The sequence below is a fragment of the Balaenoptera musculus genome, chromosome 10 (genome assembly GCF_009873245.2).
Source record: "Balaenoptera musculus isolate JJ_BM4_2016_0621 chromosome 10, mBalMus1.pri.v3, whole genome shotgun sequence".
NCBI lineage: Eukaryota > Metazoa > Chordata > Mammalia > Artiodactyla > Balaenopteridae > Balaenoptera > Balaenoptera musculus.
In genome coordinates, this window is record NC_045794.1 from 39,839,343 (window position 1) to 39,862,414 (window position 23,072).

At 37.6% G+C, this 23,072-nt stretch overlaps 1 protein-coding gene across 4 annotated transcripts in view; it reads left to right on the forward strand.

Moving 5' to 3' along the window:
* The window catches only part of SPATS2 (spermatogenesis associated serine rich 2), a 138,950-nt gene that overhangs the window by 107,642 nt on the left and 8,236 nt on the right, over positions 1-23,072 (forward strand). For all 4 annotated transcript variants that reach the window (XM_036866742.1, XM_036866745.1, XM_036866744.1 and 1 more), the window contains 4 exons: positions 6,245-6,506; positions 8,036-8,215; positions 10,687-10,822; positions 20,660-20,718. In XM_036866742.1, coding sequence (XP_036722637.1) covers positions 6,245-6,506; positions 8,036-8,215; positions 10,687-10,822; positions 20,660-20,718 — 637 coding nt within the window. The remainder of the gene's footprint in view (positions 1-6,244; positions 6,507-8,035; positions 8,216-10,686; positions 10,823-20,659; positions 20,719-23,072) is intronic.

The following is a 23,072-nucleotide window of genomic DNA, read 5'->3' on the forward strand; positions in this document are numbered from 1 at the left end:
TAGTTGTGGTGTGTGGGCTCCAGAGCACGTGGGCCCAGTAGTCGCAGTGTACGGGCTTAGTTGCCTCACAGCATGTAGGATCTTAGTTTCTTGATCAGGGGTCGAACCTGCGTCCCCTGCATTGGAAGGTAGATTCTTAACCACTGGACCACAAGGGAAGTCCCCCGAAGTACAACTGATTTTTGTGTGTTGACTTTGTATCCTGCTGCTTTGCTGAATTTATCTATTTGTTCTAACTGTGTGTGTGTGTGTGTCTGTGTGTGTGTGTGTGTAATCTTTAGCGTTTTCTACATATAAGATCATATCATCTGCAAACATATTTTACTTTTTCCTTTCCCACTTAGATGCCTTTTATTTCTTTTTCTTTCCTAATTGCCCTGGCTATAACTTTCAGTACTGTGTGGAATAGAAGTGGCAAAAGTGGGCATTCTTACGTTGTTCCTGATCTTTGAGGAAAAGCTCTAGTCTTTGACCATTGTTCACTGTGGGTTTTCATATATGGCTTTTATTATTTTGAAGTAGGTTTCTTCTAATCCCCATTTTTTAGTGTTTTTATCATAAGAAGGTATTGAATTTTGTCACATATTTTTTCTGCATCAATTAAGATGATCATGTGGGGTTTTTTTTCCCTTTATTCTGTTAGTATGGTGTATTACATTGATCGATTTCCTTAAGTTGAACCATTCTTGTGTTCAAGGAATAAATCCTACTTGGTCATGGTGTATAATCCTTTTAGTATGCTGCTGAATTTGATTTGGTACTGTTTTGTTGAGAATTTTTGCATCAATGTTCATAAGGGATATTGCTTTGTAGTGTTTTTGTCTGGCTAAGTATCAGGGTAATGCTGGCCTCATAGAAAGAGTTAGATAATGTTCCCTTCTCTTCAGCCATTTTTTGTTTTGTTTTGTTTTTGTTTTTTAAAGTTTGACAAGAGTAAGTGTTTGGTAGAATTCACTAGTAAAGCCATTGGGTCCAGCGCTTTTCTTTGTCAGGAAATTTTTGATTACTGATTCAATCTCCTTACTAGTTAGATTTTCTATTTCTTCATGATTTAGTATTGGTAGGTTTTGTTTCTAGGAATTTAAACATTTCATCTAGGTTATACAATTTGTTGGTGTACAATTGTTCATAGTATTTTCTTAGAATCCTTTTTATTTCCATAGAATTGGTAGTAATGTACACACTTCCATTTCTTATTTTAATAATTTGAATCTTCCCTCTTTTTTTCTTAGTCCATCTAGCTAAATGTTTGTCAACTTTGTTGATCTTTTCGAAGAACCAACTTTTGCTTTTATTGATTTTCTCTACTTTTCTGTTCTCTATTTCATTTATCTCTGCTCTAATCTTTATTATTTTCTTCCTTCTGCTAGCTTTGGGTTTACTTTGTTCTTTTTATTTATTTTTTTCCTAGTTCCTTAAGTTATAAAGCTAGGTTGTTAATTTGAGATCTTAGTTTTTAAGGTAAGCATTTGTAAATTTCTTCCTTAGCACCCCTTGTAAGTTTTGGTATATTGTATTTTCATTTATCTCTAAGTATTTTCTAATTGCCCTTGTTATTTCTTCTTTGATCCAGTCATTGTTTTAAAATGTGTTGTTTAATTTTCACAATATCGTAGATTTTCAAGTTTTTCTTCTGTTACTGATTTCTAACTTTATCCCATTGTGGTCAGAGAAGACACTTTGTATGATACCTATCTTTTAAAATCTGTTGAGACTTCATTTGTGCCCCAGCGTATCATCTATCCTGGAAAATGTCACACGTGCACTTGCGAAGAATATGTATTCTATTGTTGTTAGGTAGGGTGTTCTGTATACGTCTGTTAGATCTAGTGGGTCTGTTGCATTCTTTAAATCCTTTATTTCTTTACTTATCTTCTGTCTAGTTATTCTGTCCATTACTGTGAGTAGGGTATTGAAGTCTCCAAGTATTATTGTAGAACTGTCTATTTCTTCCTTCAATTCTGTCAGTTCTTGCTCCATATATATAATTTTTAAAAGATTTATTACTTATTTACTTACTTATTTTTGGCTGCATCAGGTCTTAGTTGCAGCACATGGGATCTTTGTTGAGGCATGCAGGATCTTTCATTGTGGCGCGCAGGCTTCTCTCTAGTTGTGGCGTGCGGGTTTTCTCTTCTCTAGTTGTGGCACGCAGGCTGGGCGGGTGGGCTCTGTAGTTGTGGCATGCGGGTTCCAGAGCACATGGGTTCTGTAGTTTGCAGCACGCAGGCTCTGTAGTTGAGGCACACAAGCTCAGTAGTTGTGGCTCGTGGGCTTAGTTGCCCCGCGGCATGTGGGATCTTAGTTCTCTGACCAGGGATTGAACCTGCATCCCCTGCATTGCAAGGCAGATTCTTTACCACTGGACCACCAGGGAAGTCCCTGCTCCATATGTTTTGATGGTCTGGGTTTGTCAGGTGCATAAATGTTTCTAATTGTTAAATCTTCTTTCTGTATTGAACTTTTTATTAATGTATAATGTCCTTCTTTGTCTCTTGTAAGCTTTTTTTATTTAAAGTCTATTTTTGTCTGATATGAGTCCAGCCATCCCTGCTCTCTTTTGGTTGCTATTTGCATGGAATATATTTTTCCATTCTTTCACTTTCAATCTATCTGTGATTTTAAATATAAAGTGAGTCTCTTGTAGACAGCATATAGTTAGATAGTGTGTATTTATCCATTCTGCCATTCTCAGTCTTTCGATTACAGAGTTTAATCCATTTGCATTTAAAGTAATGACTGATAGGGAGGGACTTCTTTCATTGTGCTATTTGTTTTCAATGTTTTTAGATTTTTTGTCCCTCATTTTCTACATTACTGTATTTCTGTGTGTTTAATCAATTTTTTGTAGTGAAATGTTTAAATTCCTGTCTCATTTCCTTTTGTGTATAAGCTGTAGCTATTTTCTTTATGGTTACCATGGGGACTCCATTTAACATCCTAAAGTTATAACACTCTAATTAAATTTATACCAACTTAACTTCAATAACATACAAAATTTTTGTTCCTTTACAGCTCCATCCCCACCCTTTTTGGTTGTTGATGTCACAAAATTACATCTTTATACATTGTGTGCCCAAAAATATAAACTAATAATTCTTTTTTTTTTTTTTAAGTTTTATTTATTGATTGATTGCTTGATTGCTTGATTGCTATGTTGGGTCTTCGTTTCTGTGCTAGGGCTTTCTCTAGTTGTGGCAAGCGGGGGCCACTCTTCATCGCGGTGTGCGGGCCTCTCACCATCGTGGCCTCTCTCGTTGCGGAGCACAGGCTCCAGACGCGCAGGCTCAGCAGTTGTGGCTCACGGGTCTAGCCGCTCCGCGGCATGCGGGATCCTCCCAGACCAGGGCGCGAACCCGTGTCCCCTGCATTAGCAGGCAGACTCCCAACCACTGCGCCACCAGGGAAGCCCCTAATAATTCTTTTAACTGCATTAGTCTCTTAATTATGTAGAGAACAAGATCTGGAGTTACAAACCAAAGTTGCAGTAATATTAGGTTTTAGACTGATAGTTGGTTTTTTTTTTTTTAATGTATTAGTCTTTTAAATAATGTAGAAAACAAAAAGTACAGTTACAAAACATTGTTACAATAATACTAGCTTTTGTAATTGCTTACGCATTTTACCTTTATCAAGTTCTTTATTTCTCCATATGCCTTCAAATTACCATCTAGTGTTCTTTCATTTCATGTTACAGGACTTCCTTGAGCATTTCTGGCAGGGCAGGTCTGGTGGTTATGAACTCCCTCAGCTTTTGTTTATCTGGGAATGTCTTAATTTACCCCTCAGTTTTGAAAGACAGTTTTGCCACATATAGGATTCTTGGTTGACAAGTGTTTTTTTTTTTTTTAGTGCTTTGATTATATCTGCCTTCTGGCCTCCAAAGTTTCTGATGAGAAATCTGCTAATAATCTCACTGATGATCTCTTGTGTGTGACAAGTAGCTTCTCTATTGTTGCTTTCAAGATTCTGTCTTTGTTTTTGTCTTTTGAAAGTTTGATTACAATGTGTCTCACTGTCTCTTGGAGTTCATTAAGCTTCTTGGATGTTTATAGTCTTGTCTTTCACCAGATTTGGGAAGTTTTCAGCCATTATTTCTTCAAACATTCTTCCCTTTCCCTCCTCCCCTTCTCCAGTTTACACGATGCTATGTTGGTTTGCTTGATGGAGCCCCACAGGTCCCTTAGGCTCTGTTCACTTTTCTTCAGTCTTTTCTTTCTCTTCCTCAGACTCAATAATTTCAATTGTGCTATCTTCAAATTCACTGATTCTTTCTTCTGCCTTTGAATCCCTTTAGTGATTTTTTAAAAATTTAAGTTATCATACTCTTCAGCTCCAGAATTTCTTTTTTGATTTCTTTTTAGGTTTTCTAATATTTCCATTTTGTTTGTACTTTGTTTTCTTGACTTTTCCCACATCTTCCTTCAGTTCTTGGAGCATCTTTAAGACTGTTGTTTTAAAGTCTTTAAATTAAAAACAAAAACAAAACAAAAAATGCACTAGGCATTTGAGGAAAAAAAATTCTCCTTACAGAAACTGCTAGCTTAGGAACATATTACGAATCCAAGTTTACATAATTAAAGTGAATCTTTGGATGAAAAAATAAATTCTTTTTTTTTAAAATTTATTTATTTATTTTTGGCTGCACTGGGTCTTTGTTGCTGCACGTGGGCTTTCTCTAGTTGCCGCGAGCAGGGGCTACTCTTCATTGCAGTATGTGTGCTTCTCATTGCGGTGGCTTCTCTTGTTGTGGAGCACAGGCTCTAGGCGCACAGGGTTCAGCAGTTGTGGCATACAGGCTCAGTAGTTGTGGCTCACGGGCTCTAGAGCGCAGGCTCAGTAGTTGTGGTGCATGGGCTTAGTTGCTCCGCAGCATGTGGGATCTTCCTGCACCAGGGCTCGAACCCGTGTCCCCTGCATTGGCAGGCAGATTCTTAACCACTGCGCCACCAGGGAAGTCCCTAAATTCTTTAATATATCTCCCAACAGGTCTTTTTCAGGGCAAGTTTCTGTTGATTTATTTTTTTCCTTTGTATTGGCCACACTTTCTTGTTTCTTTGTGTGCCTTGCGATATTTTTGTTGAAAACTAGACATTTTGATCTAATAATTTGATCACTCTGGAAATCAGATTCTCCCCCTTTCTCCAGATTTGCTGGTTTTTGTTATTATTATATTTTTAAATTGTTGTAAGCTGTCTCTGAACCAAGGGTCAGCCTAAGGTGTAAACTTAAGGTTTTCTCAGGTCTTTTCTAAGCTTTTCCCTGGGCATGCATTGGTTACTTTGAAATTTTTTCTATATATGCAGTTGTTTTTGAACGTCCTAGTCTTTGATATCCGGCTCCCAAAAGGGAATAAGAAAAATGAAGTGGGGAGGAAGGGGACCACCCCTTTAATTCCCCTGAAGGTCACTTCAGCCAGAGGGGGAGGGGCTTGCAACAGTGGGAGGAGGTACAACAACAGTGGTTGCCTTCCTCTTTGTCTCTACCTTTGTAATCAAAAGCAGCAGTCAGTGATCACAACACAGATCCCAGATATTTGAAGGACAGGTTCCTTTTTGCCTACCCTGGCTTCAGCAAGCTACGTGCCAGCTGTTCCAAGAACAGGTGCACAGCTGCCTGTTCCCTAGCTGGGGGTGGGGGGTGAGTATCTGCTACAGAGCTCAGATCTGAAATTGACTGAAATTAACCACAATTTACCATCCAAGTCTTCTGGAAATTATAAGCCTTCAATAGACTCCAGAGTTCCAAAATAGTTAGACAGATTCTGCCAGTGTAATTGTTGTCTAGGTGGGGAGACAGATTTCTGATGCAGCATCCTCTGCAGTGCAGATTTAATTTGTCTTTATTAGACTGAAGTTTCACTTCATTCCATATGTTTATATCCTACACCACTTTTTCTGTCGGGTTATTGTTTTGTTTGTTTTTTGTTAGAGCTCTCTCTTTATATTTAGTTCTGTATATATTACACATTTTTTTTCTCATTTTTCAATTTATCTTTTGATCTTTCTTATGGTGGGTTTTGCCATGCTTTAATATTTTATTTTTATGTGTTTGAGTTTATCCAAAGTATCTTACATAGTTATGTTAGTCAGTAGTTGAACATATACAAAAATGTGTTCAGTTTCTGGAAGAGCAAATGAGAAGTTGGTAACATTGGTTGCCTTTGGGCAGCTGGAGTTACCTCTCTGGATTGTGGGGGGTGTTCTTTTTCTTTTCTTTTTTTCAAATCTTTAATAACCATTAGAACAAAAAGAAGAAAAGCAAACCAAAACCTGCAGCAGAACCAAGTAACAGTATCCCAGATTCCAATAAACTGGTTTCCATTCAAGAGGAACAGTCTGCGCCTTCCTCAGAGAAAGGTGGTATTAATGGTTACCATGTCAACGGCGCCATCAATGATACTGAGTCTGTGGACTCACTCAGTGAAGGTATGGAGGCACTTTCAATAGATGCCAGAGAATTGGAGGATCCTGAGTCTGCCACACAAGATATGCTGGATAGAACAGGTGAGTATATTAACAACAGATCTTTGAAAAGTTCCATTCTATTGAAAAATACAGGGGCTTCCTGGTTGAGAAACCAATCAATAAATTAAATCTAGTTAGTCTTTTACTTTTTAGTTTTGTTACCTCTTATGTGAAAGAGTCATATTTTGTAATTATCAAAGGCCTAGAAAAATATAATTCTTGTTCCATTGTCTCATATTTTAATTTTAGTCTAAATCACCCTTATGGAAATCTTCTAATAGTCCCGTAGTACTTAGAGATTACAGAACATGACCTTCACATTTTTTTTTTTTTTTAGCACTTTTTAATTATTATTTATTTATTTATTTGTCTGTGTTGGGTCTCCATTTCTGTGCGAGGGCTTCCCATAGCTGCGGCAAGCGGGGGCCACTCTTCATCGTGGTGCGCGGGCCTCTCACTATGGTGGCCTCTCTTGCTGCGGAGCCCAGGCTCCAGACGCGCAGGCTCAGTAATTGTGGCTCACGGGCCTAGTCGCTCCGCGGCATGTGGGATCCTCCCAGACCAGGGCTCGAACCCGTCTCCCCTGCATTAGCAGGCAGACTCTCAACCACTGTGCCACCAGGGAAGCCCCAGATGTTTTTTTAATTTCACACTTATTAAGGAAAATGATGATGATGAGCTGATGTTGATATTATTATTCTAAGACCCAACACAATGAGGAATATATAAGCATAACTGTAATCCCATGGCTTTCATTATAAGTAGACTGTTGGTTTTTTTAGTCCCACATTTGTTTTTTAGTAAAGAATTAAGTTTAGTTTTATTTGTAAATTCAGGTATCTTGTACCTTTTGTTTCATTAACCATTTTGATGAGTGCTGGGAAGATATTGGGAATATATTTTTTAAAATAGGCTTTGTAATTACTTGTTTGTTAATCCAGTTCCCCTTGCTCTGTTGCTGCTGGCTTTATAAATGTAATGCCAATTTTAAAATTATGCTGTACTTTTCAGATGTTCTTTTATTGATTAGTTCACACGCACACACACACAAAGACTTAGAGAAAAACATAGCACCTCAAACAAACCAAAGATAGTCAATGGCTTTCATTTTTTTCTGAACTAGCTTTCCTCTCATTTCCTAACTCTTTGCCCTCTCTATTCCCTAAAGCTTTTAAAACTCTTCTTTCCCTGGGACAGTGTAAAACTCTTTTCCTCGACATAACTTACAGAAGCTTGTCAGAAGGTGGTGATACTGACTCTCTTCACTTCCTTGTGCCCAGAACTACAAGGAAGTTACCAAGGTACAGGGAATGAGCTAGCCTATCTGGAGATGGGTTAACAAAGAATCCTCCTCTTCAATTAGGATTGAAGCCTTTTAGGGCTAAGCCAGATAATACTCATAGCCTCACTGACTCTGCTCTTTGTTCTATTTTGTCAGTTGATTCTGTTCACAACCTTTAAAGAGGCATCATTTTGGCGCATTTTTACCTTTTTTCTTTGTGTATACTTAAGACTGCTTGATTTACCCCTAAATTGTGCTCTAATATACTGGCCTCTTCCTTTGACAGGATCCGTGCTGGAGAATGGTGTCTCTGATTTTGAGTCCAGGCCTTTGACTGTGCACTCTGCTCAGAATTCTCAACAGAATAGAAATGCTGCCAAATCTCTCTCAAGACCTACCATAGGACCTCAGCTTTCAAATCTAGGAATGGAAGATGTTCCACTCTCTTCCACCAACAAAAAGCTAGGTAAATCAGAGGCCTTCCTTTGAGAGAAAACAATAAAATCTGTGTTTTTAGCTAAAGAGGGCAAATTATCTTTGTTCTCATAGGTAAGGTTTCAGAATGGGCAGCAGGTAATACTTTTTCTGTTTTCCAGGCAGTGTCTATCCACCCTTTCCCCGTTTTGTGTACACAGTTGGAGTCTGATAGTAGTTTAGATGCTGTACAGTCTTGCTACAATAATGGGGATCGTTTTTGTGAGCGAAAGTCAAGGATGCCAGGATGACTTTTCTGCTAACATTAACCTGTTTGTTTTATTTGCTTTACTGCAACATTTCTGTGCTATTTTCTTCACTTTTATCTCCTGGTTGACTCAACAGTAAAAAGCTCTGCCATCTCTGAAATGACCCTTTGAAGAAATATTTTAATTTCTCTTCACAACTTCATGCTCTTACTGATACCTGTAAGACTATAGCTTTAAACAAGGTCATTTTTTCTTAAGCATTTACTTAGCATTGACTGATGGTAGCCATTTGCTTTTTTTTTTTTAACTATAATAGTTATTTAAATAATCAGCCAATAATTAAACAGATAGAGATAATAGCCCTTCTGCCATACATCTAAGCATGGCAGTCCACTCACCTGAACAAATGAAACAGAGAAATGTAAAAGACACTTGTAACCTGTAGCTCTTTATTGAATTATTTATTCCACATGAGCCAAATTTAATTAGCGAAGCTCTCCTTTTTCATCTTTCTAACATAGCCTTCAACTTGGTGCAGAAAGGCAAGTCAGAGACGATTTAGTCAAGCAAAAATAAAGGCACAGGGCTTGAAAGCTTTTAGGTAGATTTTAAAGAAATCAAGTTGAGATGAGGAAGGATTTAAATAAAAAATTGAAAATCTGTATCTTGGCACATTACAGATCTTGGCAATTTGCTAGATCAGTTATTCCAACTACCAGTTGTAATAATTTTGACATTGGTGAATATAAAAAGGTTAATAGAACTCTCAGAAACTGGTTAAAATGTGTTGGGTAGGTAAATATATTTCATCTTTATCTACAGTGTTGGCTTACCCACATATAATGCTTCAAACTGTACTACCGAGAGAGAACTTTACCAATTTTGTAATGTCTACATGGTGAATTGTATTCTACTAAATCCTGTTATTTAGAGAGTTTTGAAAATCTGGTACCTACTGACAGGTTTTCTTTTAGTCTTTTTCTCTCTGTGTTTCATTTCATTTTGGATAGTTTCTAAAATTGACATCTTCAAATTTATTAATCTTTTTTTCTTTAATAGTTTTTAATCTGCTGTTAATCCAATCCAGTGTATTTTTCATCTCAGACATTGTGGGTTTTTGGTTTTTTTTTTTCATCTCTAGAGGTTCAGTTGGGGTCTTTTTAAATATCTTCCATGTCTCTCCTTAACATGCTTATGCTTTTCCTCTACCTTCTTGAACATATGGTATCTGATTATATTAGCTGTTTTGATGTCCTTACCTACTTGATTCTACATCTGTGTCATTTCTGCACCTGTTTCTATTCATTGATTTTTCTCTTCATTATGGATCAGTCATACTTTTTTCTGCCTCTAGTAATTTTTTATGGGATGCCAGACATTGTGAATTTCTCTTTGTTGATTGCTAGATATTTTTGTATTTCTTTAAATATTCTTGTGATTTATTCTGGGACTGTTATTTGGAAACAATCTGAAGCTTGCTTTTTTAAGCTTTGTTAGATGGAAATAGAGCAGCCTTTAGTCTAGAGCTAATTACTGAGGCAGTACCCTTCTAAGAACTCTACCTGGTGCCCCACTCTGACTGGTATGAACATGAACTATTCCTGATCTGCGTAAGCTCTGAGGATTATTCCCCCTGCTGCTTTCCAGTGGTTCTTTTCCCTGTTTCAGGTAGTTTCTGCACACCCATGCACTCAGAATCCTCTGTAGATCTTTGTACAATTTTTTCATTTTTGTGTAGCTTTCTCCTCTCCAGTATTCTGCCCTGAGAATTCTAGCCACCTTGGCCTCATTGAATTCTCAACTCTGTCCCCTCAATTCAGGGAGACTTCCAGGCTCAGTTTAGGATTTCTCCTCCTTGCATTGCAGCCTGGAAACTCTCTTATGGCAGTAAGTTGGGGCAGTCATAGGCCTCACTTCTTTTGTGTCTGTTTTCTTCGCAGGGGAGTGAGGGGTAGTGGGTGAGAAGTACTGCCTATTGTTCATTGTCTGAAAACCATTGTTTCATATATTTTGTGTGTGTCTGAAGTTTTTTAAGACAGAAGGGTAAATCCAATTCCTATTACTCCATCTTGGCCACGATACTTACTTAAAAAAAAAAAAAAAAATCTATGAAAACATTAGTTTTTTGTTGAGGAGTGTGGCCGTTTAGGAAGTATTCTTAGTCCACGTGACATTTGTTACGTTACATGCTTAGGTGTTCAGATCCAGCTTTCAAGTCACCTGTGCTCCTTTTTTTATTGGGGTTTTTTCCAAGGTTCTAATATTGAAAAATCTGTGAAAGACCTCCAGCGCTGCACAGTGTCTCTTGCACGATATCGAGTTGTAGTTAAAGAAGAGATGGATGCTTCCATTAAGAAAATGAAACAAGCTTTTGCTGAATTGCAGAGCTGGTAAGTTAAGTTGCTTTTGATATCAGTAGCACAAAAATGATCGTTTATAAAAGATGGTTAGCCATTCACCAAATTCTTTAATTCCTAACTCTTAACTACTCTACATAGTGGAGAAAGACTTAAAAATCCTATGCTATATTTAGTTTTCTGATTCATTCTACTTGTGGTCACAGTGTGGGAATGAGTGGTAGAGAACTCATAATGCTTTAGGAATGGGCCTAAATTAATATTAACTTAACATTGTTTGGAAAGGGACAAATAATTATAGAGTAGGTCATGCATCCTTACATTAGGGTCTGTCTTTTAAACCGGGAATCTGTAACCAGTGACATGATGTTTTTGAACAAAGTTATAAAGTAGAAAAGATGTCTTTGTTTTCCTAATGCACCCCACCCTAATGGTCTCTTCTGTGCCCTATTATTAACCATTGATTTATTTTAATTTTGTGTTTTTTAAACTTGTTTTAAAAAATTCTATCTTAAAATGTATGTGTTCTGTAGGGGAAATAGGGTTTAGTAGTTAAAGAGGTTTGGGTTTAGTAGTTAAAGAGGTTTGAAAATACTTAAAATTTTTTTTACTACTGGACTTCTTAATGCCTTTTCAGTGCTAATCTGCATTGTGAATTTACAAGAGGGAGCTATTTATTGAATATATTTGATTATAGATTATAGAATCTTTGGGAGGAGAAATATATTCTAATTTTTTTCTAGAACTCTGAAGCTGTTTTAACTATTAGATAGTAAAGTGGTAACTAATTTTTAAACCATAACTCCTTTCGGGGGGGTATTTGCATTTTATAAGGGACTTTTTTGAAAACGGAAAAGACCTAAGGACCAAATTAAGTAAAATGATAGGAAGACAAGCAGCTAGGTTGATATTTGGGGATTTAAGACTGTCCATTCTGCTTACTTGTAAGACTTGCGTGGATCTGAAATGTGAGAGGAAGTTTTCATGAATAGGGAGGACCTACACCACTCTTCCTCCCAACCATCCATCCGTTTTCTTGCCTGTCTATGGGCTGTTTCCTGAGGTCATATTCAGCCATGTCTCTGTTCACAAACTTAGTCTGGTCACTTCATGCCACAGCAGACAAAAGATAGAGGGAGTGTGGGTAGCCTCAGTCCTCCTGTTTTGTGGAATTGAAGAAGGGAGTGAATTAACGAAGATGTAGAATAAAGCCTCCAAAAATTTGCTGACCACTGCTTTTATCATTTGCAAAGTGTAGAGTGGTCCATGAACCAAAAAGTACTTTTAGGATAGATAATTCATCTGCTAGTCTACCCATGCTTTGTCCTGAATCCCAAGTTTCCCCTTTCAGGTTTTATAGCTAGAAATTCAAATACATTTTTGCTCTAGCCAGATTACTCGTCTCAAAACTTAACGTACACATTTCCTCTTCCATATACTAGTTAAGGCCACTTTTCCAGCCTAATAATGCTCTCCTATATTTTCTGCTTATCTAAATCCAACCAATTCTCTGAAATTCACCTTAAATAAACTCTAACTTCCCCTGGAAATTTTTCTAGGTAACTGATTTCTCCTCTTTCTGACCCTCTGGGAGAAAGCCCCATGCCCTTTGCTCTGGATTATTATCATATCAGATATTGTTGGCTCAAGAAAAGAATAAAGAGCTAAGAGTAGAGCATCACAACTTTGCCTTGACAAACCTCCGGTCTCCATGATTATTTAGTTTACTGATTACTTAGCCACAGGATCTGATTCCATTCAGAACCAGCCTGAACCAGGAAATACAGTTCCGGGAGAGAGATTTGTGAGTCCTTGTTGACTTGGAACCCAGTCAGGGGGAACCTCCTTTAATAAATGACAAATGAAATGGTTTCCTGCCTAGAAACTGTGTATTTAGGATTGATTAGCAGGCGTAGCAACCAGGTCAATTTAACTTGAGGAAAGACATTACCTGCCCTTTCCTGCTGGTGTAAAGCCTTCTCTCTGAATGATTGTGTTTTTAAACTGGCTTATTTCAATGCCCCTGTAGTTTCTACTTCAAGATATAATTGGCAGGTGAGCTAACTCTCTTTGGCACTGAACCAGAGCTTGGAGTTAATGTCACTTAGGAAGCCATTTTTTGTGTTGGTTACAGTATAAAAGAAAAGAAAAGCGTTCTAACAAATTTGCAACAGTAAGATTACATTACACCTGATGGGGCATTAGGGGAATTATGCCAATAACTGCTTTCACATCGAGGCCAAGTGTAAGCTGACATTTACCTGTGGGAAGATAAAAGCAGAGGCTTCCCAGGATGTAAAACGTCAAATCTGTTCTTATTGGTGATCCAGTAATAATCATCTCTAGACCCAGGTTTACTTTTCTTGTTAATTAATAAAATTTGTCTGACACATTGTTGGAGCTCCTAGCTGACTTAAGTTTAAGGCTGTTAAGGAGCAGGATATGAAGTAGAACATGACGCTGGAGTGTGTAAACTACTTCAGACAGTTGTCATAATATGTGTCGGTGAAAAGTGCCAACAAAATACACACTCAGCCTGCCTTTTTTTTTTTTTTTTTTATTTATTTATTTATTTATTTATTTATTTATTTATTTATGGCTGTGTTGGGTCTTCGTTTCTGTGTGAGGGCTTTCTCTAGTTGCGGCAAGTGGGGGCCACTCTTCATCGCGGTGCGCGGGCCTCTCACTATCGTGGCCTCTCCCGTTGCGGAGCACAGGCTCCAGACGCGCAGGCTCAGCAATTGTGGCTCAGGGGCTTAGTCGCTCCGCGGCATGTGGGATCCTCCCAGACCAGGGCTCGAACCCGTGTCCCCTGCATTGGCAGGCAGATTCTCAACCACTGCGCCACCAGGGAAGCCCCAGCCTGCCTTTTAAATAAAATTTCTGTTTTATTGAAAGTCAAAAAGTACTTACTAAAAGGAGAAAATGGGTAATAAATTTGGGATTCTACAGCACACAAAGTCAATGTAAGCCTGTGCTTAAGACTGAAGTTTTTCCTGGCTGATTCCTCATTCACCTTAGAAAAGTTATTTCCTTTTATTTGAGCTTCTCTTTTCTTCTTATAATAAACTTAACAAAGGCTTTTAGATCCTTAAATTTAAAGCCCATCTGTAGAGATGCTGAAAATTTAGAAAATAATTTTATTAATGAAAGCACTTTCAAAAATGTCTAAAAACCATAGAAATAAAGGAATGGGCTACTGTTATAATGTGTTATCAGAAAGGTACCTAGCACTCTTTAGTTTTAAATTATTCTTCAGTTTTCACATGTTTAGTACACTGATATCTTATTTATACTAGTTCTTGCCTCCATGGCTCTCGATATTTTTTGATTTAAAATTCTAACCCTTTAACCATCTATGAAAATAACTAAATAACATACGAAGATTACTTTACAGTACCAAACATGTTCAATCATACTATCTGATTTATTCATCCAGATTTCTGTCCTGTGCAGAGGGAACTTTATATCTTACTTTACTATTAAAAGGAATTTGAGCCTTAGGTTAAGCTGTTTGCCTAACATGACATCATAAGTTGCAGACTCAGTATTTGAATCTGTGTGTTCTGACTCCCAGTAACCTATGCTCCTCACCCCACCCATCACTGATGGCTCACTTCCCCACTAAAGCTTGAGAAAAAGGCTAGAGACTCTTGGTGCATATCTCATACGTTATCTCCTCCTCAGCTTAAAGGATGTGTCACAGAGAAACCCCACTGCAGGAGAATTTAGGGACTAAGGAATTCAGTTGTTATAGAATAGGGTTAGAATGAAGAGGACGAGGATTTTGAGTGAGCCTATGAATGCCTTTAAAGGATTTTTTTTTAGTTCAATAAGACAAAACTATAAGAAGGACCATACCATCCAAAATATTTAATGTTCTTTTTATTTTGTAATTCATAAGGGCCTAAATCACTCTTCTTAATTCACAATTTGGAGTGACTTGCAATTCAGATATTCTTCAGGTCAGATCTTAGTTGTGGGAAAGGCATGAAGATTTTAAGAGAAAGGTTACTGTGGAGGGGGTCAATTAGAAAAGATTTCTTGGAGGAAATGAATCATTATCAAGCCTTGAAACCACATGGAATTTACACTGGCAGAAATGGTAGGGATCCTTTAAGAGATATGATATAAGCAAAGGCATAGAAGGGACATACAGGGACTTCACAGTGTAGCTAGAGCTAAGGGGCAATAGTTGAAAGTAGTGAGAGATGAGTCAGAGGCTAAAGTAGAATGAGAGCATTTGATGAAGGAGTCTGAATTTTGTTTTTCTTTTTTTTAAAGTTTCCTTTATTCCCTCTTATTTTTACTATATTTCCCATAATTATAACAATTGTTTTAAAAAAAATAGAAGTCATATAACTCTACCACCTTAACACATAATTAATTTTTTATTTTTTGTGTTCCCTGTGTCCCTTATCTATAAGCATGCATAATCTTAATAGATATAATCATAGTGAGATTGTAATTTTGTAGTGTATTCTTTTCACTTAAATTATCTTTGATTCACCTCTGTATAACTGCCTGCACTGTGTTAGTATGTGTATGTGTTTATTTAAGAATTTCTAGGGACTTCCCTGGTGGTCCAGTGGTTAAGGCTTCACCTTCCAATGCAGGGGGTGCGGGTTCGATCCCTGGTCAGGGAGCTAAGATCCCACATGCCTCACGGCCAAAAAACCAAGACATAAAACAGAAGAACAAATTCAATAAAGACTTTAAAAATGGTCCACATCGGAAAAAAAAATAAGAAGAAAAAAAGGGACTTCCCTGGCGGTCCAGTAGTTGGGACTCTGCTTCCACTGCAGGGGGCACAGGTTCAATCCCTGGTCTGCGAACTAGCATCCTGCATGCCGTGAGGCGTGGCAAAAAAAAAAGAATTTCTAGACAGTGGATCTGGAATGTATAATGATTTACCAGAGTAATATGAGGGCATTTTACTAAACAGATATTCTGCTGAAACTGAGAAATCAACATGACTACAGAAATTAGAATAATAATTGCTGTTGCCATTTATTGAGGTATTATTGTATGTCAGAAACTTTTATGCACAGTATCTATATATAACAATATCATTTGTAATATTATACTCATTTTATAGATGAAAAAAATGGGCACAGAAAAAAATAATTTGCCAAAAGTCATACTTGTTATTAAGTGATACTTTTCCACTCTATCACTCTCCCTTTTTTGTGTCTTACCAGGTATCTCTGTTTGCCTTTATTTTTTCAGTCTTTGCCTTCCTAGTCCATATATGTCTCCCTTTAGACGTTGCTATCATATCCAGAGAGAAGGTTCAAAAAAACAAGTCCCGGTTTAGGATCAAGTCAGCCACTCGTTATGTGGCTTAACACTCCAACTATTTTTCCTTACCAACTAGAAACTTGAACAATGAGCTCCTTGGTAACCTAGATTGCTACTTTTTCTTTTTCCCAAAACATATTGTAAAATATCATCAAATCATATGGTCTCTAGTATTACTTTAGAATTGAGATGCTTTGACCACTGGAGAAGAACAGAAAGAAAGGTTTTCCATTAAGGGCCTGTCCCGCAAGAACAGCTTATATCCACATTCTAACTTCTTAAAAGCTACTTGAGATTCTTGAAATACGAAAATTACATTACATGCTTTGTAAAGGCCTCCTAACAGAGAGGAACCGAGTTTTCATAAGATCCAAATTTGATTTAATAAGCTGATTCTTTCCATTCATTTTACCCCAATTGTTCAGCTCAACATGATGACCTGGCTGCCTAACTGGTGTTTTTTTGTTTCTCTTTTGAGCCCAGATGTGTGTACCATGCTCATAAAACCAGTGCTGGGAATACGGAGTTTTATGAAACACTTGAAGCATCATTAATTCTCTGCTAACAAAAACTACTGAACATTCTCTTTTTTGGTTGTTTTATATGAGAAGGGAGAGGTGTGTTCAGAGAAACAAAGGTGTTTGCATTGGCTTGGCTTTGCTAGGATTTCTGCTTTAGTGGAATTAGAATAAATAGGTTTTAGGTTTTCAGCAAATAAAATCAAGTTCAAATGTTTTGTAAGAACATTATTGAGTGGTTTAGAGTATAAACCCTTGAGATAATTAGTTGGCTCAGGAATTGCCAGAGTCGTTTCTATTATAACATTGTTTTCTAATGCAACAACCAGAAACAAATGATAGTTAACAGTTTTTTGGTACCAAGGAATTACTGAAGGCAATAGCTTTAATCAATAAGCTACATGTTAAATATATTAATTAAAGGGCTTGTTTCAGATGATGGATATATAATGTATCTTAGAGATATGAATGGTGATGCTACAGGAACAACTATTCTGACCAACTAAATTACGCAAAAGCTTTAGAGGAAGTTGAGGAAATGTGAAGATGGTAAAAAGTCTTGGTAAGGAGGGAAGGAAATAGAGAACATTCAGACATTTACCAGTCTTTTTCCTTAATAGTGACAAGACATCTAAAACCATCTTTCATGGTCAAAGAAAGGATATGGAAATTCTCTGTGCTGTATAAGGCCCAGGCTTAATAAGACTTAGTGTCTTTCTAAACAGAGTCCCAGCAATATTTAGTGGATTTTCATTATCAGTTTCTGAGTCCAGTGTTATCAGATGCTCATCATCATGTATTTCCATTCAGGAAAGCCTTGACAGAACAGTTGCAAGGTTAGTACCCTCAAGTACTGAGTAAGAAAGGTAACAAAGTCTGGCAGTCTGAATGAGCCTTTCATCACTCTCTGAGAGGACTCATTGCTTGTAGCTATGGCGTCTGAAAACTATTACCTCAAACCACAGGTACTTTTGAATCTCTTGGCCACAGATCCATACTGGGACCGCCATACAGCTTAGAACAGGTGGAAACTTTAGCTTAAGTTTCCTCATTGTCAGAAAGTTGTATTACAGTAAATTACTATTTTTAATTGTAAAAAATGCCTCTGCTATGTGTCTTATGCTTAGCCTACTTTCCACCTTTGCACTCTTCTCACCTTCTCTGTTTATTTTGTGATGCGCATGTTTCCGCACTTAAACTTTCAACATACAGAAAAGTTGAAGGGATAGTACAGTGATCGGTGTATTTGCTCTGTGTGTGTGTGTGTGTGTGTGTGTGTGTGTGTGTGTGTCTTGGTGGAACCATTTGGAAGTTGCAGACATAACATGCCATCCCTAAATGCTTTAGCATTAATTACCTAAAATACAGTCATTTTTCTACACAACTGTAATACATTATGTGATGTACTTTTAAGAAAGTTCTTAATAGTGTTTTGTGTTGGTCTCAGCCTATCTTTAGTGATGCTCTCAGCTAGGAATGCCTGGGGGCACTCACCTGGGCCCCATACTGCTTGTGACCCCTGCCCCCCATGAGCCAGTGTTGCGGCGGACTGGCCCTTGTGGTTCTTACGATTGCCAGATGCACCTCAGCAACAACCATCAGGGGATTTTGAAGAAAAAAACAAGGTTTATTACTCACAAGTCGTGAAGGGTACATGGCATGCCTGGAACCACACAGCAAAGTGTGCCTAAGGAGAGTACAGACCTGGGGTCATGCCTTTATTGGGGTTGAGGGTGGGGTGCCTAGGGTTTTGCGGGTTCATTCTTTATTAGTAAATTTAAAACATAAGAGCAAGAAAGCGTGGGAAGGAAAAGTAGGATCACTCAAGTGGGTCAGTTATCTAGGTCGCCCAGGGCCTTCTAAAAGGGGAACCTCATAGGTGGGGTGGCCTGGCTCTTTATGAATGTCGGCAACCGAAAGCTTAATGTTGGGCACTTACATTATAATCAAAAAAGCTAATCGCCAGGCACTTACACTACATATAATTTAACATTTATTCATTTTTCTATTTTAAAGACTTGTAAAAAATTTAATGAAAAATTGCAAAGATACATCAGGCTTGTCTCTGAGAAAATATCCCAACAGTTAACCAATAGATTCCTCTGTTTAATGCTTGGCTGACATCACAGGACCTTTCAGTAGGTGTTATCAATAGATGGTAACATGACAAACAACAAACAAAAAGAAATAGAAGTGCTTACTGCTTTTCAGTGTTTTTTGGCATGAAAAGGTAAGCTTTTGTTTCTTTTTTAATTGGAGTGGTCATACAGTTGCGCACACACTGCCCTGTGAATTTCTTATGAAATGAGTTATTCAAGAAACAAAGGTTATGTAAATGGATGCTAATCATTCTTACAGGGAAAAAAAAGTACCATCACGATGTAGTAGCTCATACGGACACAAAAAGTCTTATTGTGACCGTGCAGAACTTTTTTTCCTAATAAAGATTGTAAGCTGCAAGAATCTTACTTGTTTGCTGAGCTCTTTTAAAAAACATTTTACAAGCTTTGTCAGAGACAAATTTGTCATCTGATGGACACAGTGTCTGCATCTTAAGGTGATTCAGCGACAGAAGAGAGGTAATGATAAACTCGAAGCCTGGTAGCTCCTGTCTCAGATGTGCTTTTGTTTTGCCTTTTAGGTATTCCAAATGCTGCTAGAGTTCTCGGAGCAAAATATTTGCCAAGGTTTGGGGAATGCTTTCTTAGCAAAACTATTGCTACCCTATCACAATAGTTGTATCTTCTCTCTAGTCTGGTGCTTTGGGATTAATATGCCAACCAAATTTGTTTCGTTACAAGTCTGTGTATTAACATCATGCATAATGATTATCAAACCTGTGTTCTCCAGCACTTGACTATAACGGATTTTGCTCCTTGAGGAAATGTCCCAGCCTTATACTTTTTTGTATATCTCACTATAGTCTCCATATTAACTACTTTGTGCCAGCATAACAACATATTGAGCTAAATTGAATTAGACTGTGTGTGTGTGTGTGTGTGTGTGTGTGTGTGTGTGTGTATGCATGCATATGTGTGTGATTAGTTTTACAACCAGAAACAAGAGGAGAACTTTTATTAACCCTGTAGTTATATTGCCACTCAAAAGGAGAAATTAGAATGAATTTCAAATATGAAGAGATTTGGAACATTTCATGTGTGTGCAGGTATTAAAGTTTTAGTTTTGTGTTTTTGCTTTTGGGGTTTTGTTTGTTTGTTTGTTTGCCACTGCTAAGCAAAACTGATATGGTAAGGAAAATTATTTTCATCCAGAGGTTTAACCCTAGGGCAGCCTATTATTTCTTTACATGTTCGCTGAAGGTGGTGCGCTCTTTTCTAAGAACATAGAAAAGCTTTCCCATGCTTACAAACCATTTACATTTGCAGTGGAGAATATTCTAATTGCCCATTTAATGTTCTTTTTCTGTAAAAAGCCTTCCAAAAACCTTTGATTCCATCTTTTCTGGATTACTATTAAACGTTTACCTGAAACCAGCACAGTATATGTATGTTTTTTGACTACTCTGCATTCTTGAGACTAAAGCACCAGTGGACTTGGTGCAACTGTGCTAAAATGTTGAAGATGTATAAAACCTAATCGTGGGTAAATTTATCATGCCCTAGCAGGAGTATTGCCTGGTAAAAATTCATTAGAAGCAAAGCTGTCCAATTTTATAGACCGAAATATAAAATAAAAAATATGCACATATGTAGAAATATGTAATTTCCATGAGGACTTCCGCTTAAGCACAACTTACCAAGAAATGTTTTGTAGCTTGCTACTGCCATCTACTGGTTCTCAACTCTTAGATGAGTAGCTACTGGTTTACTGTAATATATAGAAATAAAAGGGAATTAGATTTCTTTATTGGAATCTTTAAAAGAGTCTTTGCTGAGGGTGAGATAGGATTTTCATGTGGTATATACAGTGTTTATTTTGTAGTATGCTTTTAGGGAACAAACTCATAAGTCTTTCTCCACTATTAACAATGTGCTGTGTTCCTGTTTGAGTTTCTGATCAAACCTTTTTTCCCTTTGTCATCCCTTCCTAGTTTAATGGATCGAGAAGTGACATTGCTTGCTGAAATGGACAAAGTGAAAGCTGAAGCAAGTAAGACTGATCTTTATTAAAGCTATTACCTGCCTCTCAACCCCCATTAAAAAAGCTCAATATAAATGCCACAATAAGAGTTTATATATTTGGTTAAACAGTCTTGAACAGTTGTCCTATGCTGGCATAGGAATCCTTTCAGGTGAAACAACTTTACAAGAGCCTGTTTTTCAATATTTCCAAATTTCAATATTTTGAATATAGAGTTCAGTGTCTAAGAGACTACTTCATGGTATCTGCCACCACAGCACCAATTAAGGAAAATAAAGTATCTTGCAGGTGCCTGGGTTTTATTTTGTTTTTTTCCTCCAGTGATTGAACAATTCCATTGGATATTTTTCTACTTGGAAAAAAACCTTTGGCATAATCAGAGGAGACGTCATCAGGTTGCCTGCAATCAGTGTATCCATTCCTGTCATTATCTCTCTCAGAACTTTCTTTGTTTTCTCCGGTTGTAGAAACTTCACTCAGTGTCTGTTATCATTGGGTAGGGAAAAAGTCAATTAATTGAAGGTTCAGGATACCCATGATGAGGGTTCTTTGAAAGCTTACTAAAATGGAGTCTGGAGGAATAGTCTACCTTGGATAATTTGTGGGGTTTTATACAGAAGAACCAGATATCTGTTTTCTGTCATTTCTATTAAGGGTTAGGTTAAAGATACACAGCTATATGAAAAGAAAGGAATGTCAACTGCATCTTGTACAATGGCATTGATTTGGGGCTTTTCAACAGTTTTTCCTTCGTGCATTGAATTCCAGATTTGTAATTAGGAAGGTTGTTTCTTTTAACCTACTCTCAAACTGGTGAGAATGGAAATAGGTTGAGATGATGACTCACAATTAAATCATTTGTGTCTGTGGTCATGGGCCAGAGGAGGCAGCTTTGAAGCACTGAGCTGAATTCAGTTTTGATCCATTTTAATGAAATTTTGAGTACGTAACAGAGATGCTATCCGTTGTTTTTCAGAGGTGAGATTTCATTTAAATTGAGTGGTATATCCTGAAATTTCCGGTGACAGTTTCAGTCCGTTCTTGTACCTATGTGTTCTCTTTTTGAAGTTGAAGTTTCAGAGAAAATAAAATTAGTAAGAAGACATAGCCCCTAAAAAAAAAAAAAAAAAAGACATAGTCCTTACTGTTGAGAAGAAGGTGGTTTTTTTGGGGGCTACATTGGGTCTTTGTTGCTGAGCGCGGGCTTTCTCTAGTTGTGGTGAGCAGGGGCTACTCTTCATTGTGGTGGGTGGGCTTTTCATTGTGGTGGCTTCTCTTGTTGTGGAGCACGGGCTCTAGGCACGCGGGCTTCAGTAGTTGCAGCAAGTGGGCCCTAGAGTGCGTGGGCTCATTAGTTGCGGTGGGTGGGCTCCAGGGCGCGCGGGCTTCAGTAGTTGTGGTGCCCGGGCTCAGTTGTTGTGGCTTGCAGGCTCTAGAGCGCAGGCTCAGTAGTTGTGGCACACGGGCTTAGTTGCTCCGCGACATGTGGGATCTTCCCGGACCAGGGCTTCAACCCGTGTCCCCTGCATTGGCAGGTGGATTCTTAACCACTGCACCATCAGGGAAGTCCGAAGGTGCTTTTTAAAATGCATCTTTTATAGAAAATTTTGAACATATTTCAAATAGAGAGGCTAATATAATTAACCCCCAGCACCCAGTCTCAATCAGTTATCAATTCATGGTCAATCTTATATTATCAAATACAGTCCACCCCTCTCATGCTAAAAATCCTAGTTCTCAATGACACTAATGTAATTACTCATTTACCAATAATATCAAAAAGGTGTTTCTTTTTCTTTTCTTTACACATTATAGTTTATTAATTATATGTTCATAGTACTTCACAGTTCCGAGTTTTTTTGCACTCATTCATATGTGATGTTAATATCAACCTTATGGGAGGGTTAGGTTTTTGGATTTTATTTTGTTTTATTTTTTTCATTTCATAAACGAAGAAACAAGTTCCTTGGAAAAATGTGACTTGTCCAAGGTCATATAGTTAGGCCCTCTGAGTTATATGGTATGTGTAGAAATCTTTACTTGACACATCTTGAGATCTGTAATTTTATCTTAGAATCCTAGAATGCTGGAGCTGAGAGAAAGTGAATTTGATACAAATGGCAAATAGGTTTTATCTTGGGAGCCAGACCAACAGATCATTTGTGTTTGTTGGGCCTTTGTATTGAGAAACTTTTGTATGCATGTTCCTAACTTATTGGGAAAGTGTGCCCTTATCGATTAACCTGACATAGGTATGAGCAGCCCATGGGTGGCATATATGTGGCAAATTGGACTAAGTAAACTTGCTGAAGACATTCAGCTCTACACCTGATGGAGCTCTTTAAAAATTCTATTTTTTTCTA